Below are 17,289 nucleotides of genomic sequence, written 5' to 3'. Positions count from 1 at the left end.
TGTACCTGCCACCTTTTTTTTCGCTTTGGCTGAGGTGTTTGGAAAAAATTGAAATTGTGCAATAAAACAACATAAAAACTTCAGCGAAAACTGCAACGTCATCCTCAGCAACATCAACATAAAAAAAATTGCACATTAACTTTCAGCTTACAACAACACACACACCAGCGTACAAGCATGCCGTACGAAGTTATTCTATACACGTAATCTTTACCATTACAGGTGCCCGAACCGCGACCCGGCTCCTGTCACAATGATTCACGAACACTGCCGGAACCGACGTTGAATTTCATCAAAACACATTCGCTAATGGATGAGAACGTTCCGGCGTTTTTCGGTCAACCAATTTTGGTCAGGACGAGCACAATGTAAGTACCTTGAATATTACACGCACACAAACACATGCATTTATATGTGTGGGTGTGTATTTATGTATCTCTACGTATACTAAGCGAATATAAGCGTACACGTACACCGAAATGGATAGTAAACTAAATATAGGAAAAAACAAAGCTGGTACCGAAAGACATGTGCATACATATGTGTATGTGTTTGTACAGGGTGGCACAAAAGTGGTTTATACTTTCGAATTAAAAAAAAATCAATACTCTATTGCTTTATTGCAGCAAATATGCTCATGTGGACGTGATGGCCACTTTTATTTATAATTATATAGGGTGTTTCGTTTAGTTTAATTTGAGAAATTCAAATAATTTTTTTTTCAATATTTTTTATTTGGTTTATTTGTATACAAATTATTTATATTTATATAGGGTGCTCATACTGTTTATTTCAAGAAATTCAAATATTTCTTTTTTAAATATATTATTATTCGGTTTATTCGAGTAAAAACTCATTACAGTACTCACGAAACAAAATTGAATGCAGTTGGCAACTCTCTTTCGTATCAACTTAACCTTTGTTTTCATGAACTGACTGTGGGTTTTAGCCCAATTTCAGGAAGAACTTACTACTTTTTTTCCACACACTCAAAACAGCGATCGAGTCGTATATATTTACAATATATAGGGTGATTCTAAAAGTCATGTGTATTGCTTTTTTTATAAATTTATCAGTTATTCGTGCAAATATTATCATTATTCACGGAAAATAATTTCAATCATGTAATAACTTTGACTACCTTCGTTCCTACCCTGTAGCGTTTCGCTGAGACCTTGATTTTTCAAATATTTTGAAACGGCTTATAGCTGAAGATCAGAAACAACTGCTGGATATTTGCTTTCTAATTTAAATTGTTACATCATAGCTGACATGGGTTCATTAAGACACCCAAAAAATTTGTAAAACTCTTCCGAGATGACCAATTCGTCATCTTGAGACTATAAAAAATCGATTTTGCTACGATTTGTATGGTAGGCCGTGACATATACTGAAAATAAAGCTCATCAAAGCCCATTTTCTTAATCACTCTAAATTTCGAAAAGATTTTCAACGTAAAAAAGTCTTATTATGTCAAAGTTCTAATATCCTTCCATACGCTATAACATTTCTGCGGCAAAAACGACCCCTCTCTCCCTCTTTTTCCCCCGATTTCTTCCTCATTTTTTCCCTCTCCCTCTTTATACTCCACCCTCTGCTTCCCTCTCCCTCACACTATTTTTATTTTACGCCGAAAATATCGCCTTTTCTCTCCCTCTTCCTCTCTTTCTCTCTATATCACCCGTTTTCCCTTCTCTCCTTCTCTCTCTTCCTCACCTTTTGTCTCCCTCACTCTATTTCTCACTATATCTGCTTCTCTCTGTTCATCAGTTGTTTGATATACTGAAGCTAAAGTTCCATAATGGAGATTTCATAACTTCTCTCGCCAATTTTCACTAAGATTTTCAAAGAAAAAATATACGATTATTTTAAATTTGCAAAATCGTTTAGTTAACTATTTTTTCTGCGGGAACAATAATTCTCTCTAACTCCTCATTTCTTTCCCTTTTCCTCTCTTTCTCGCTCCTCATATCCCTCTCTCTCTCTTCATGAGTTGGTATACTGAAAAAAATTTGTATAAGTTTCTGTTCCTTTCTCTCCCTCTTCCTCCTCTCTCTCAACTCTTTTCGAGCCTTGAACTGTATAATGTTCATCTTATTGACTTCCGATTCCAATATACTTATTTACCATTTTGTACAGATTTTGGAATATCTGAATGCATAAGGGTGCATGCCAACCAAAGCGCAGATTTGTGCTCTCTCCCAAAATTGAAACTTTTCGACAAAATCTTTTAAAAATAAATTTACAATTCTTTCCAATTTGACTCAATAATACGAGTAACAGTTTTATTTTTCACTCTCAATAACTTTTGTTTTTGAATAATCGAACCAGCTTTATGGACCGCCCTGTATGCGCACATATACAATGCGGTATGATAACGGCTTACATTAATCTATATATATAAGTATACATTATCATGTTCATACACGTTCATATATATATCGAGTAACTTCCACACCACTGTTATCGTATATCCTGCCCGGCTTCCACGCTCTCGGCCCCAAGTCATTTCGCTGAGTCCTTGCAAAATGTCGTTCGCCAGCGTGCTTTGCATTACATCCGGCGTTGACTTTTTAGCTGACATTCGGGCGGCGAAATTGACTTTTTGTTTACCGCACACACAGCCAAAAACACACACATGCATGTCTGTGAGTTGTTGGTATGCGTCCGCTTGTGTGGCCATGTAGCGCAGATTGCGTATACGCCACGGCCGGATGTCGGTCACGTAGCACCGGGTGAGTGGCTAACGCGCAAGTGGCTATGAAATTGTTGTCGTTGTCGTTGATCATTGTTGGAATTGCCATTGCCCCGCTGAATTCTCCTGCTGCTGCAATCTAAATATTATTATACAACAGTGGCGGCAACAGGAAAAGCACTTGCGTTGGCTGGCTATGCGCAACTGCGACGACTTCCAGTGCAGGGGGTAATATTGTTGTAATGACAACAACAGCAGCAAAAACTACAACACTAGCAATAGCTACAAATTGACTGCTATAACGCTATCACAATTTAAGATTGTCTCCTTCTTTATAGGTGTGTATGTGTGTGTGTCTGCTGGCTTGTTTGCCAACTGCACGTCCGACAATGAGCATTATGATTATGATTATGGTTTGTTGATGCAACACTGTCACTAACCGTTGCACAACTAACACACAACTAACAAACCAACTAAGCCAGCTAGCTAGCTGCTAGCCGCAGGCGTGGCTGGCGGCTGACTCTTTTAAATAAAATAGATAACGTTCATAGCGGCTTTGAGGCGTAACTGAGTAGCCAATTTACTAACACAGCCGCAAGTGCGAGTTTCAAAGTGTGTGTGTGACTTGTACAAGTGTGCGTGCGAGTATGTTGTGTTTGTGTGGGTTTCATATGTATGTGTGATTGTAAGTTTAAGGTGAGTGTGCGTGCTGTGGCATGTCATTGCTGCAATGGGTGCGGTTATTGTTTGTTTAGTCATACCGTTTTGTTTGTTAGGTAACGAGAAATGTGTTGATCCTGGTGCAATATCAAACGACCGGAAACCCTGCCCGCAATTCAACGCCAAATTAGTTATTACACGCTTTCAGTTGACGATTTTCACATGTCACATTACCAGCTACTTTACAGTGCAGCTATCTCTTAAGCGCATACATACATATATACTGGTATACCTACATATAGCTGACGAAAAATTGTTGTACGAATGTTGCATCAACTTTTTTTGTCGAGAACTCCGTAATATATTGCTTTCTTATAAATCCTTAGTTAGGAGTCTTAGTAGATTTCTCGAAAGCGTATACATTTTCTCAGCTAAAGCTTTCATGTGTAAGTGTGGACCAGAAATACATTTCTCAAGCTAAAAAATTAAGATAGTATAAAGATAATTATAATTTCCACTGGCAAAAAAATGTGACAGTCGATTTTTAGAAGCTTCTCTTGAGGCAAATTTTTCACCAGCAAAAAATTCCGTATACACGGGCACAGCAGAAACCATTTGGTGCCAGACCGGAACAATGAGGTGGATGCATAAAAGCCTTCGAATAAAGTTTCCAGAGCTTCTGACGCGTCACTATCAATGTGTGCAGTCTGGCATTGTTTTGATGCCACACCATTCCTCTTCTATGGTTCTAAGACTTCCTCCTCTGGGCTTTTTATACCTTCAAAGGATCCATTTTTTGTCAGTTCAAGTCCAAATTACGAGTTTGCTTAGAAGTGATCAGCTCACACTAGATGATTTCCTACGAATTTTACCAAACACATAGCAACACCTTCCTGAGTGTGAATTCTGTTTTGGCCACCATTTGCGCCGGGGTTCAATCACAACCGGTTTAACTTGACAATGTCGTAAGTGAGCCACTTTTGAGCACCAGTAACCATCCTTCTTCTTCTTCTTAATTGGCGTAGACACCGCTTACGTGATTATAGCCGAGTTACCAACAGCGCGCCAGTCGTTTCTATGGATATTCCAAGCGTAGCCAGGTCCTTCTCCACCTGGTCCTTCCAACGGAGTGGAGGTCTTCCACTTCCTCTGCTTCCCCCGGCGGGTTCAGCGTCGAATACTTTCAGAGCTGGAGTGTTTTCGTCCATCCGGACAACATGACCTAGCCAGCGTAGCCGCTGTCTTTTAATTCGCTGAACTATGTCGTTGTCGTCGTATATCTCGTACAGCTCATCGTTCCATCGAATGCGGTATTCGCCGTGGCTAACGCGCAAAGGACCATAAATCTTTCGCAGAACTTTTCACTCGAAAACTCGCAAAGTCGACTCATCAGTTGTTGACATCGTCCAAGACTCTGCACCATATAGCAGAACGGGAATTATGAGTGACTTATAGAGTTTGGTTTTTGTTCATCGAGAGAGGACTTTGCTTCTCAATTGCCTACTCAGTCCGAAGTAACACCTGTTGGCAAGATTATCCTGCGTTGGATTCCTAGGCTGACATTGTTGGTGCTGTTTACGCTGGTTCCAAGATAGACGAAAGTATCTACGACTTCAAAGTTATGACTGTCAACAGTGACGTGAGTGCAAAGTCGCGAGTGCGACGACTGTTTGTTTGATGACAGGAGATATTTCGTCTTGCCCTCGTTCACTGCCAGACCCAATCATAGCAAATATCTTTATTCTTCTCGAAATCGTTAAAATATTCAAAAATTAAAAAATTATTATGACAGAACGTTTGTGAATGGAACTCGCACTTTGTTTTACGTAATCTCCAGCTAAAGTAAACTATTTGTTTTAACGGTCCTCCAACATTTCGTTACCAGTCCAAAAGTATAAAGCTTTGAGGACATTGAAGTAGATGTTCACCTAATCTTTCCATATGAAACTTTTGCATTTGGGAGCCAAAGCTGGCAAGCAAAACTGCTGAATATGACGAGTATGGGGGAGTTCATTGCACATTCTTATGGCTTTTCTTAATCGTGTGCATAATTTTTTTCTGAAACAATGATAAAGGTTTTTTGTTTCTGGTAATCTTTCTTTCACAACAAAAACATTTATGCAGTAAATAGTAGCGATTCACGTTTAATGTCTTAAATTGACTCAGAACGGTTTCCACGGTGTGGTTGCTTGAGTTTTCTGAAAAGCCAGAAGTCACACGAAGCTAAATCAGGCGAATACGGTGGTTGCAGTGATTGAAAATTTTGCCGAAAACTTAATAAGAATCAATGCAGTATGCGACGATACATTATCGTGGTGCAAATACCAAGAGTTGTCAGCTCATAATTCCGGCTTCTTTTTACGAATAGCTTCATGCAAATGACAAATAACACAAATATAGTATTCCTTGTTGGAATTTTGGACAATCGGAAGGAGTTCGGAGTGCACCTCAGCTCGATGCTCAAAGAAAACTGTCAACATAAGCTTGATTTTTGACTCGCTTTGACGTATTTTTTCGACTTCGACTCAAGTTTGCCGCGATATTCGGCTACTGATAGTCTATCTCCAAGTCGTAAGCATAGATCTAAGACTCATCGTCAGTAACAATATATTTTGTGACTTCCTGGTAATCGGAAATCATTATTTCATAGACTTTAAAGCTACATTGTTACTCGAAAAATATTAGGCTCAAATGATGGTTTAAATTGGTTTTCACGGACCCTTCCGATATTCCAACGATGCCTTTATTTTATTGGCCTGTCGATCATCAGTTGATATTGATGGCTGTGTCTGGTCGTGGTTCATCGTCGACAAATTCTCGACCATTTTTAATTAATTTGTACTAGTCAAAAATCCTTGCTAGTTCCTCTATTTTATTGACGTGTTTATTAGATAGATCAAAAATATTTTTTTTTTAATTAACTTAATTTAAGTTTTGTGGTATTTGTTTTAATATAGTTTTGTATAATATTAGTAAAATTGGTTAATTAGTTTAATTTGAGATTTTTAGTTCATCTAATTTCATATTATTGATCATGTAATTTTTGGTATAATATTGCTATAATAATAATATTTTTGGTGTAACTGATTCAAAAATTTTCAATAATATGTTTTTATTTTGAGTTAATTTAATTTAAGTTTTTTGCTGTTGTCTTTTTTGGTGAAAAATTTAATTAATTTTATAATTTGGTATAATTATTTTAAAAATTTTTTGATCAATAAAATTCCATTTGAGATTTTTAATTAACCTAATTTCATGATGTTATTTTTGATATACATAATTTGTACGACTGAAAAATAAATAATAAAATTATAGTAAAATTAATTAAAAATAGTAATAGTGCATTTTCATATAATTATGTAATATTTTTTTTTTATTCAAGTTAAATTTACAATCTGTCTTAATGTTAATAGACAATAAGTAAATGTGCTGTTAAGGTACAAACAAATTGTGAGTGTTACTTCATTAAGTGACCCTCTGTTTAGTGACAGTATAATAAAAATAAAAATAAAAATCCAAACTACATACATACTAATTTACATAATTATTTGCTATTTTCTTTATGTTAAAATAGCATAATCATACACTAGTTTGTGCTAAAGTTATGATGTAATAATTTGAGAAAATATTTTTTTTCTGTTCTTCAAATATATATAAAATTTATTGAATTCCAAAATCTGTAATTTAATTTAAGTTAATATTTTTTCTGGTGTCATTTGATATAATAATAATATAATATAATATAATAATAATATATATGTATAATAATAATAATAACAATAATTTATTTGGTACAATTGGTTTCAAAATTTTTGCAAATAGTTTTTTTTTTATAAAGATATATATTTTTTTTCCGTTGATATTAATAATAAAATATGGCATGATTGATATTTTTGGTTATATTTTTTCTAAAGCAAAAATATCTAAACTTCCGATTTTTTCTGTTCTTATTTTTCGTATACTTTGGTATAACACAATGTTTTGGCAAATATTTTTTTTTTTTTATTAAAATATATTATTTCAGATTCTTTCTATTGATATTGATGATAAAATGTGGTATGGTTGCTTTAAAAAACAAATGTTTAGTAAATTTTTTCAACGAAAATATAGCAAAATAAATTTTTGAATATTCATTTTAATTTAAAATAATCAAACTTCCGATTTTTTCTGTTCTTTCTTTTGGTATAATTTGGTATAAACACAGTATAATATATATTGGGTATAATATAATGGGGCTTTAAAAATTTACAAATAGTTTTTTTTTTTTAATATATTATTTTAGATTCCTTCTGTTGATATTGATGATAAAATGTCGTATGATTGATTAAAAAAATATATATGTGTTTTTAGTGAAAATAAAATAAAATAATTTTTTTTTAATTTTCTTTTCAAAGAAAATAACTAAACTGCTTTTTTTGGGTATAATTTGTTATAATATTATTTGATATAATTGGTTTCCAAATAATTAAAAATAGTGATTTTTATATAAATAATTTATTTTAGATTTCTTTTGTTGTTATTAATGCTAAAATGTGAAATAATTGGTTAAAAAACACTTAATGTATTTTTTTTTTAACGAAAATGATGTCAAATATATTTTTTCGTATGAAAATAATTAAACTTCCAATTTTTTGCTGTTCTATTTTTAGCATAATTTGTTATAACGATGGTATGATATGTATTTGGTATAATTGGTTTCATATTGGTTAGTATAATATGTATTTTATATACATATATAAAGCTCAGAAACTCCCACAAAAACAACTAATCACCATTATATTAGAGCACCTACCTCACAAATAGCTAAGTTGACAGCGCTTCAACTTAATTTTCCAAAAGTTGCTTAAGGACCTGAAAAATCATATAACTTGCTTTATACATTTGCTTACAGATATGTATATGTGTGTCTGTGCTGCACATCAATTCTGTGCCTTCACTTTCGTCTTAACAAAATTCGCCTTTCACCTGCATCATTATCCTGCTTTTCTTCTGCGTCGCCACATTCGCATTACGCACACACAAACACACTAGCAACATATATGTAAACAGCAGCTAGCGCTGAAGACTTGTCTACAGCGCTGCCACACCAATGTGCCACTTAGTGTTGCATGCACACTTAGTACATAGATGGCGGTTAAACATGTCGTTGCGTTGTCGTAGCGCAGAAAATTTTAAGTAGCTCGTAATTTACTTCTTTTATGTGCACAACATGCCACAAATGCAAACACGCATACAAAAACAAAACGAAAAGAAAACAAGAACGCACGCACACTTACGCCTCGCTGTCGTTGTACTTGTAAGTAAGGGTTTTATGTGTGTGCGAGCGCGCCACTTACTTGTTAGTTCGTTTGCAAGCCATTGCCTGTCGAGCCAGTGAGTGAGTGCAGAGTGAGTAACACGACAGCATTTACGGGCGCATGTATGCGTTGCACATAAACGTTTTTAATGTTGAATGCCACAAAGTGCAACGGCAACAACAACAGCTATGTTGGCACAGTTATGCACCGACACATGCGTGGCGCACACCAACAGCAGGCAGCCAGACACACACACACACATACACATGCAATCTTGACACTGTTTGCGTGCCGTTATTTATGTTGGTATTTTTGCGCGCCCGAAAGTATGCTTGCCTGTATATTTGTGTCATACACATTCGCACTTGGGCGAAATTTATGGATGTCAAAAGTTTTTTTATGTGCGCCAGCAGCCGCAGTGCGCCAACCAACCAAACAGCCAACCAGCGAAATGCTGCCCGAAACCTACTGAACTACTCGTGCGCCGTTCGCTTGCTTCTCACCCGCACGCACCGTCACGTCCGCCCCGCAAATCATCAATTTCTGCTCCGCATTTCACTCATATTGTTGTAGTTGTTGTTGTTATTTTTTTCTGCGTATGTGTTCCATCTTTCATTTCTAGACATTTGGTACTTGAAATGACCCCGCTGCGTCGACTAGCACCGCGCTGTGTTGCATGCAACGTTGTTTCTTGCGCTAGTTTGTATGCGTATGTGGCATGTTTTGCGCTTACATAGTTGTGAATGTGTGTGTATTTGTTTGTATTTGTGTATTTTCTGGTTTAAATTGCGCTTTCATAATTTTAACTCTCTGCAAACACTAGATTTCACACACATACACTCACACGCACACGTGTGTGCTTATGGCACTCATGTCTGTAAACATAGACGTGCTGCTATTCGTCTTGTTTGTATGTGTTGTTATTGTTGTTGCATTTGACTTATGTAGCAGAAACGATGACACAGTGAACTGAAACGAAAGTTTGCATGCCGTTGCAAGCGAAAAAATACCGCTAGACGTTGCACTTAAAAGTCGGAAAATTGTTGACTCACCAGAAAGGGTCTGATATTCATCTTCTATACCAACATACATACACACTTATATATTGGTAGTAGGCGTTGCAGATTTTCAGCATATTTTTGAAGTGCTCCTTCTCGTACATATGTATGTATATGCGTAAATATTCCTTCTGAGTCGTTAATTGACCTTCGTGCGTGGCAGTAAAAACTGCCTCATACACCAACATGTGTTCGATTTTTGTGTAAGCAACTCCAATAGTACTAATTATGTGGATATGCGTGTGCATCCTCCTCTTGTCCGCTACCGTTCTTTCATTCTTAGTTCTTGGAGCGCTATTGCGGCCCACTCTTCCATTTTAGCGCAAACCAGTTCTGATCACTGCATGTGACTCACTATGTTATCCTGCGCTTGTTAGTTCTTCTTTGGTAGTTCTCTCCACAGCATACCTCCAGCAGAAGAAAGAGATGTGCTCTGCGTTTTCTGCAGAAGAAATATTATGTTTGGTCAGCGTTGCCAAATTTGTGTAGGAGTTCCCTGAAACAGCCTTAATCCTAAAAGAACTGCGTTAAAAAGAAGCCTATCTCATAGTATTGCCTGTCAATCTAGACTGGTACATTCTTAATTAGCCTCTATGTCCATCTTCTTTTATCGCTTTGTCTGCCCATTGATTTTGCCACTCATCCAGCCTTGTCTTTCTCTCCCTTTTGCACTCCTCGGCCGTTAGACACCTACAATAGACTCTACTTAACTCAGAGACTCATAAGACCAGATATGATAGCGATCGCTTCGTGCGACACCGTTCTAAACGTACAGGCAACTCTAAGGGCGTATAACCTGGACACAGCCATTGCCTTATTGACACATGTCGTTTTGATCCAGTGCTTTCTCCTATAAGAGAGCTGTATATATAAGCATTGGTTGGCTAACTTTAGCTAGCTGATCACTCCTACTTTGGCTTGTGCCATGCTTCTCGAAAAGTCTGCAGACACAGTAGCTATATTACCACTGGATTTTTCAATGTCCGCTTTGAAATTGAGCATCGTACCGATCGCGTCTGGACCTCGGTGAATTTTGCGTTACAAGGTTATAGCCATCAATGTTCAAGGAGAACGCTTCTACCGTTGTTTTGCTCGTGATAAGCCTCTGTTTTTTCATCGGCATGCTGCAGCTTAGTTGTCGTGAGTCAGTCTTTAATTTTCGCTGCATGTGATACTATTAGTTGTGATGTGCTGTAGTGTGTTCCTGTATAATGTGATATGCCTTATTATAATTTAATATATGTTTGGATTAGATGTGGTTTATTGTTGGCTTAAAATAAATTGACTTGATATACTTCAATTTGAGATAATGTGATTCGCTTGGAAAAAATATGATACGATTTGATGTGATCTTGTATGATGTGTATGACATGATACAATTTAATACTTTATGATGTGATTTATTTATATCATGAAATAAAGAGACATAATAATTTTAATATGAGATGATGTGATGCTATAAGATAAGGTGTGACTGATGTAATTTTTTGATAATGAGAAGTGCCTTCATGTAATTGAATTATAGAAGATATGATTCATTGGGATACTACATAATATGATGTGATTTGGTGCGACCCGGTATGAGGTGATATGATTTGACACAATTTAATGTTATATGATGTGAATTATTGAATGTAATGATAGAAGATATGATGTGATTTGATGCAATTTTTTGATGATGAGAAGTGACTTGATTTAATTCATTTTAAGATGATGCGATTTGTTGTGATCCGATTTTTCTATAAGTAAGCACTGATGCGATCCTGTGTGATATGAGACTATGCTATATTATATGATGTGACAAGATGCTATGTAAGTCATTTAAATTACTAAAAATTGGAGGTGCTAGACGTATTTTATACAAGATAACTGGCTTGAAGCTATGTCAAATTGAAGTGATTTAATTTAAAGTAATACGAGATGATTTGATTTTATCCTTTCCTATATCAATTAGTGGGACACCAATTATACAAAGTGCTATATTATGAAATGATATGATGCTGACTTAAAGTAAAATAAGATACGATGTGATTTGATCTTTAATAAAATACCATGAGAAATCTGACGTGAAGTAATTTAATATTATGTGATGTAGTATGAATGGCAAGTGGTTAACTGTTGCGATATCACTTCATTCAATGGATTATCATCATTGTTTACTCCTTAAGATGAATTTTAATCTAACATGAATAATCGCTTTCGATGCGCAAAACAGAGTATATTAACAGAGTGTTTGCCAACTGCTTTTTTCAATAGTTTTGACATAACATCATGCGATGTTTTCTGGTGTGAGGGAATGTGCTTTGTGGTTTTTATAAGAAACTAAAAACTGTGCGGATATCTGATGACGTGTCAATGTTTCGACGACTCAACAGAGAATGTTACGTTAACAGTGAATGTTAAGTTAGCAGTGAATATTGAATTAATAGCGAATGTTAAGTTAATGGTGAATGTTTTGTTGACAATTAATGTAATTTAACAGCGAATGTTAAGTTAACTGTGAATGTTACGTTGACAGAGAATATTAAGTTAACAGCTAATATTATGCTAACAGTGAATGTTCAGTTAATAGGGAATGTTAAGTTGACAGTTAATGTTAAGGCAACAGTTAATGTTATGCTAACAGTGAATGTTAAGTTAACACCGAATGTTAATTAACAGCGAATGTCAAGTTAAAAGTAAACAGTAAATGTTAAGTTAGCAGTAAATGTTAAGTTAACAGTGACTGTTAAGTTAACAGTAAATATTAAGAAAGAATATATAATTAAAAGTCAATGTTAAGTTAACAGTGAATGTTAAGTTATTGTAAACATTAAGTAGCTGCGAAAGGCAAGTTAACAGTGAATGATAGATTAACAGCGAATGTTAAGTTAACAGTTAAGTTAAAGTTAATGTTAAGTAACAGTAAACATTAAGTTAAGCGCATGTTAAGTTAATAGTGAATGTTATGCTAACAGTTAATATAATTTAACAGCTGTTAAGTTAACATTGGTTGACAAGTTAACAGTGAATGTTAAGTTAATAAATAATTTTAAATTAACAGTGTTAACATTGTTAAAAATTAATTGCAGGTCAACAGTAAATGTTGAGTTAACATTTTAAGTTAACAGTGAATGTTGAGTTACCGGTAAAGGTTAAGTTATCAGCTGAACAAATTGGTTTTCCTTTTATAAAATTTGATAAGAGAAAAATAATATTCCTTTAAATTCCTGATTCAGTGACAGCGATTTACAACAGTCGTCAACTCGAAATCATTGAAAATTGTTGTTGTTTTATTATTTTTCAAAAAAAATTTAAATTTGAGATAAAATCTTTGTAATAACCGATATTGCAACAATTAATTGCTCGTCATTTGAAATTAGTACTGCAACAACACTGCCCCACTAAATCGGCTTTAACAAAATTCCCAAAAATAGAAAAGTGATGTGCGCTACTTTCTTCAGCAAAATTAACCTTTTCCATTTCTTTTCACATGTTTCTTGTGCATTTCCAATTTACTTTTCTCATATTTGTTTCGCTCACTTCGTATATTCTTTGCCTAACTATTGCAATGTGACTGCCATATTGGCTTTTGAAATTATTTGTGAAAACTTAAATGAAAACTCTCAAGCCAAGTAACTTTTCGTTGCTTTCGCACAAACGAACAACAGCTTGACGTGCAACAACAAAAATAGCAAACCAAAATCGGTCACAAAGTCGACCAACTGTGTGTTTTTCGCTTTTGTTGTAAGCAGTTAGTATGTACTTGGAGTTTGCTTTTTTTTTGCTTTTTTGTGTGACTAACAACAATGCTTGTTATTGTTCTGGCCGTAACTTGCTCGTATTTTCATTGCTAAATGCCTGCGTGTGTATGTGTGTGTTTGCGTGTATTAGTTGGCTTACTGATGTATTTAGGAGCTTCACTTTGTCACTTAGTTGCACATCCAACTCATCGCGAAGTTACCGTTAAACTTTTCAAGTTTTGTGCCTGTGAGTGCGTGTGTGTGTGGAAGTTTTATAGATTTTCGGCAATGTCAGTTTGGAAATTTAACTAACTTTTCTGCGTTCAAGCAACTAAAATGTGCTTGATAACTGTACTTTGCGCTGTTTATTGCTGCTTGCTGGATGACATTGCTTGTACGTGTGTGTGAGTATGTATTTATGTATGTGTGTGTGTTTACGCTTTCTACCGCTGTGTGAGGTCAACTATATAGTTGATTGTTGGAAATCAGTAAGTAATACTTTAGTCAGAAGTTAGCTTGACAAGTGGAAAAAAATATTCAAAGATACAGTCATGTGATAATGATCGTTTCGAAAACTGATTTCGAAAATTTTGAATTTATTTTGTATTGGAAAAGAGGCTCTTTTATGATAATCAAGCTATCTAAGGTGACTGATCTATTTTATTGATGATAATTAGTATAAATAGTTAAGAAATTTTAAAAATTTGTTGAGTTAAACGAAGAATATAATTTTCGAAATATGTTGAAAAATATTTCAATACTAGAAAATTTATTTTAGACAACATAAACATTTACTGATAACAAAACATTCACTGTTAACATAACATTCACTGTAATCTTAACATTCACTGTTAATTTGCACTTCGTGGATACTTAATATTCCCTGTTACTTAACGTTAACTGTTAACTTAACATTCGCTGTTAACTTAAAATTCACTGTTAACTTGACATTCCCTGCTAAATGGTATTCATTATTACTTAACACTCAATGTTAACTTAACATTCATTGTTAACCTGAAATTCTCTGTTAAATTACATTAAGTGTACACAATACTTCACGTTATGTCTTTAAGAGGTCAACTCGACCACTGGAAAAGATATATTGAGATGTGCAGTCATGTGCAAAATATTATGAACATTTCGAAAGAATTTTTCGAAAAAAAATTTCGAATTTTTTATCGAATATTTTGGATTTGTGTGTACCGGAACTTCTTATGAAACTCAATCTGTCATTGGCGGCCAATCTATTTTTAATAATGGACAAATTTTTATAAATTTTAGAAAATTTAATTTTTGGAATAAGAAAACAATTTTATTATAGAGATATTCATTTGAGACCCTTTAGCAGCAAAATATTTGATGTTACCCATAAAAAAAGCATTCTCTAATTTTTCAAATACATAAAAATTATTCTGTTTAAAAACATAATTAAAAAAAAAAAAATTTGAATTATAAAACAAAGCAAAATTTATGTAATTAAAGAAAAAAATAACTTTTTAATAAAAAAAAGTTTTGCAATTATAGAAAAAAAAAATATTTTTTGCCGAAACCTTAACATCAAAGACTCGTTGAAGAAAATTTAGAAAAGTAGTTGCAGTTATGCAGCTAAAAGACGCATTTTCTCATTTTTCAAAAATGTATAATTCATTGCGGCCAAACTATATTGCCAGTTCGATCTTCATTCTGTACAATAGACGTCAGAAAACGTATATTTGAATTTTAAATATTGATCTCTTCGATTCTTACTGCTAGGTTTTAAAATCAAGTTCTCCTTGAGTGAACTACTCACATTACTCTCTATTAGAAATAAAATTACTATTTACAATTTAATATAAGAAATTATAATTTTCTAAACATGACTGTACATATTTCTGCTTATCAGAGTAAAGTATAAACTTATTCAAATCTGAGTTTCGTGCGAACTGCATTCAGCAAGCTCATTCAGTTTGCTTAAGAGAGCATGACTTCAAGCGAAACGCATTTAAATGTTTGGCACAAGAAAATTTCAAAATACAAATGCTAAGGCCAAGCTTTCAAATATGCTTTCATTTCTGCAGTTATTTCTGTGAATGCGCAATACATATGTATATTACGATTTCCAAAGAAAAGTTTTCAATTTAAAATTTATAGCATTCGTAGCTGCGGAGATCACTCACACGCCATGGTGGTCCAAGAATGAACTGCAATTCTTGGTAGCTGTGTTATTGCCATTTTGCTGTGGTTATTGTTTTCGTGGAATCTAGTGCATACTATGAAAACTAGTTTATTTTTGCCCTGTTTTAGACATATATTCTTGGTATAGAATTATAACGAAACTAGTTGAAGTTTAATGTAAATTATATGTATGTCGAGTGGAGGCAGTGGCAGTGGAGCATATCTAAGCATATATTTATTCTTAATTTTCAGTAGAGATATGCCTGTTTTATCTTCCTCTCCATAAGGTATAAGCCCTGCACAATTCTTTTGAATTTAAAGCAAAAATGTAAAATTCGCCAAAGCAATATATATCGAGGCCACTGCCAACATAGCTTAGCAGATATTTAAAAATCTCTAAGGCGATATTTTTGTTGCAAAGGGTTAAAATCAGAAATATTTGAAGGTATTTTTGGTCTGGTATAGTTTGAAAATCGGATTGATATATATATTTAATAACAGTATGTTTGTTCTATAAGCTTATCCTCAAGGTGCCTCGAGGGTAAATTCTTAACTGCTGTTTAATATATGGTAGAGAGGTTTTTAAATTGAAATTATAGCTTAAGAGTATAAGTATTAGCCCTTCTTGTAAAGGTCCTCAAACATTTCGAGAGCTGCCCAATGGTACGAAGCTTCATAGCGGTAGCTTCAGTTTAAGACTAATAACTGAAAGAACGATTCGATGAGATGTCTTGAAACATAGACAGTATTTTAGTCAAAATACTTTCAGGTACAGATTTTGATCACTAGATGCTACGATGTGAGCTCCAGCATTACGTCAAGTGTTGTGGTTTGGCAAGTGCGCGTTGCCCTTGAAGTCCAGACGCAGGCGAGTCTTTGCAGATTTGTTATTTGAAGAACTACTGAAGACTGCGTTGCTTTCGATGTCAAACAACCGCTCCATAAGTAACAATAGACCTTACGATCATGTTAAACAGCCAACTGATGATACTTGGCTTGCAGCTCCAGGATCTACCGGCTAGGCATCTGCATATCAAAGGTGCCTTGGTGGCTCTGGACGGTATTAATTCCATATGCTTATTTCACCGTTAGGTTGAATCTGATGTGAAGTTTAGGAATTTGACCTATTTAGACAGCTTCAACTCCCTACTACCCAGTTAGGAGTCTCAAGCCCGGAAGAGATCTTCTCTTTATGAAAGGAACGACGCTTGTTTTTAACAGGTTGATGTTTAAACATAACGTACTATTACACAATCCCCTTGCTAGACTTAAGCCCCTTTGGACTATGTCGCAAAGAGCATTCTCAAATTTGTCTTGTGCCATTATGACAATGTCATCGTCGTACTCCTGGCACAGAATCCCATTGTTTGTCAACAGCCCAAGTAGGGCGTCTACGACTAGGGTCCACAGTAGGGGGTTAGAACTCCTCACTCCGGACAGCACCTCGTAGTACCAAGACGAATCTTTCTTTCCCTCACAATGGTTTCAGCTGTGACCGTTATCGTATAAACTAACAATACTGAAATAAAATTCGTAAACTGGAACCCAAGTTCATTGGACTGAAAATAGCTTCTTTATGACTACAGCTTCAAGTGAACGGTTTTTTCAACCTTGGATGCTTGCACCCTGTGTTAAAATATTGTCATCTTCTATATCTAAATAAGACTTTCTAAGTTTCCTATATGAAAAATGTCCCAAGAACT

The 17,289-nt window shown here is 34.8% G+C and overlaps 1 protein-coding gene across 2 annotated transcripts in view; it reads left to right on the top strand.

Annotated features, from left to right (window-relative positions):
* Positions 1-17,289, top strand: part of LOC120768110 (semaphorin-1A) — a 490,487-nt gene that overhangs the window by 435,912 nt on the left and 37,286 nt on the right. For both annotated transcript variants that reach the window (XR_005704731.1, XM_040094657.1), the window contains one exon: positions 223-368. Coding sequence is in view for 1 of the 2 variants with exons in the window: in XM_040094657.1 (XP_039950591.1) it covers positions 223-368 (146 nt within the window). In the remaining variant the exon portion in view is untranslated. The remainder of the gene's footprint in view (positions 1-222; positions 369-17,289) is intronic.

The sequence above is a fragment of the Bactrocera tryoni genome, chromosome 2 (genome assembly GCF_016617805.1).
Source record: "Bactrocera tryoni isolate S06 chromosome 2, CSIRO_BtryS06_freeze2, whole genome shotgun sequence".
Classification (NCBI taxonomy): Eukaryota; Metazoa; Arthropoda; class Insecta; order Diptera; family Tephritidae; genus Bactrocera; species Bactrocera tryoni.
The sequence above is the reverse complement of the archived record's forward strand: the minus strand, read 5'-3'. Positions and strand labels throughout refer to the sequence as shown.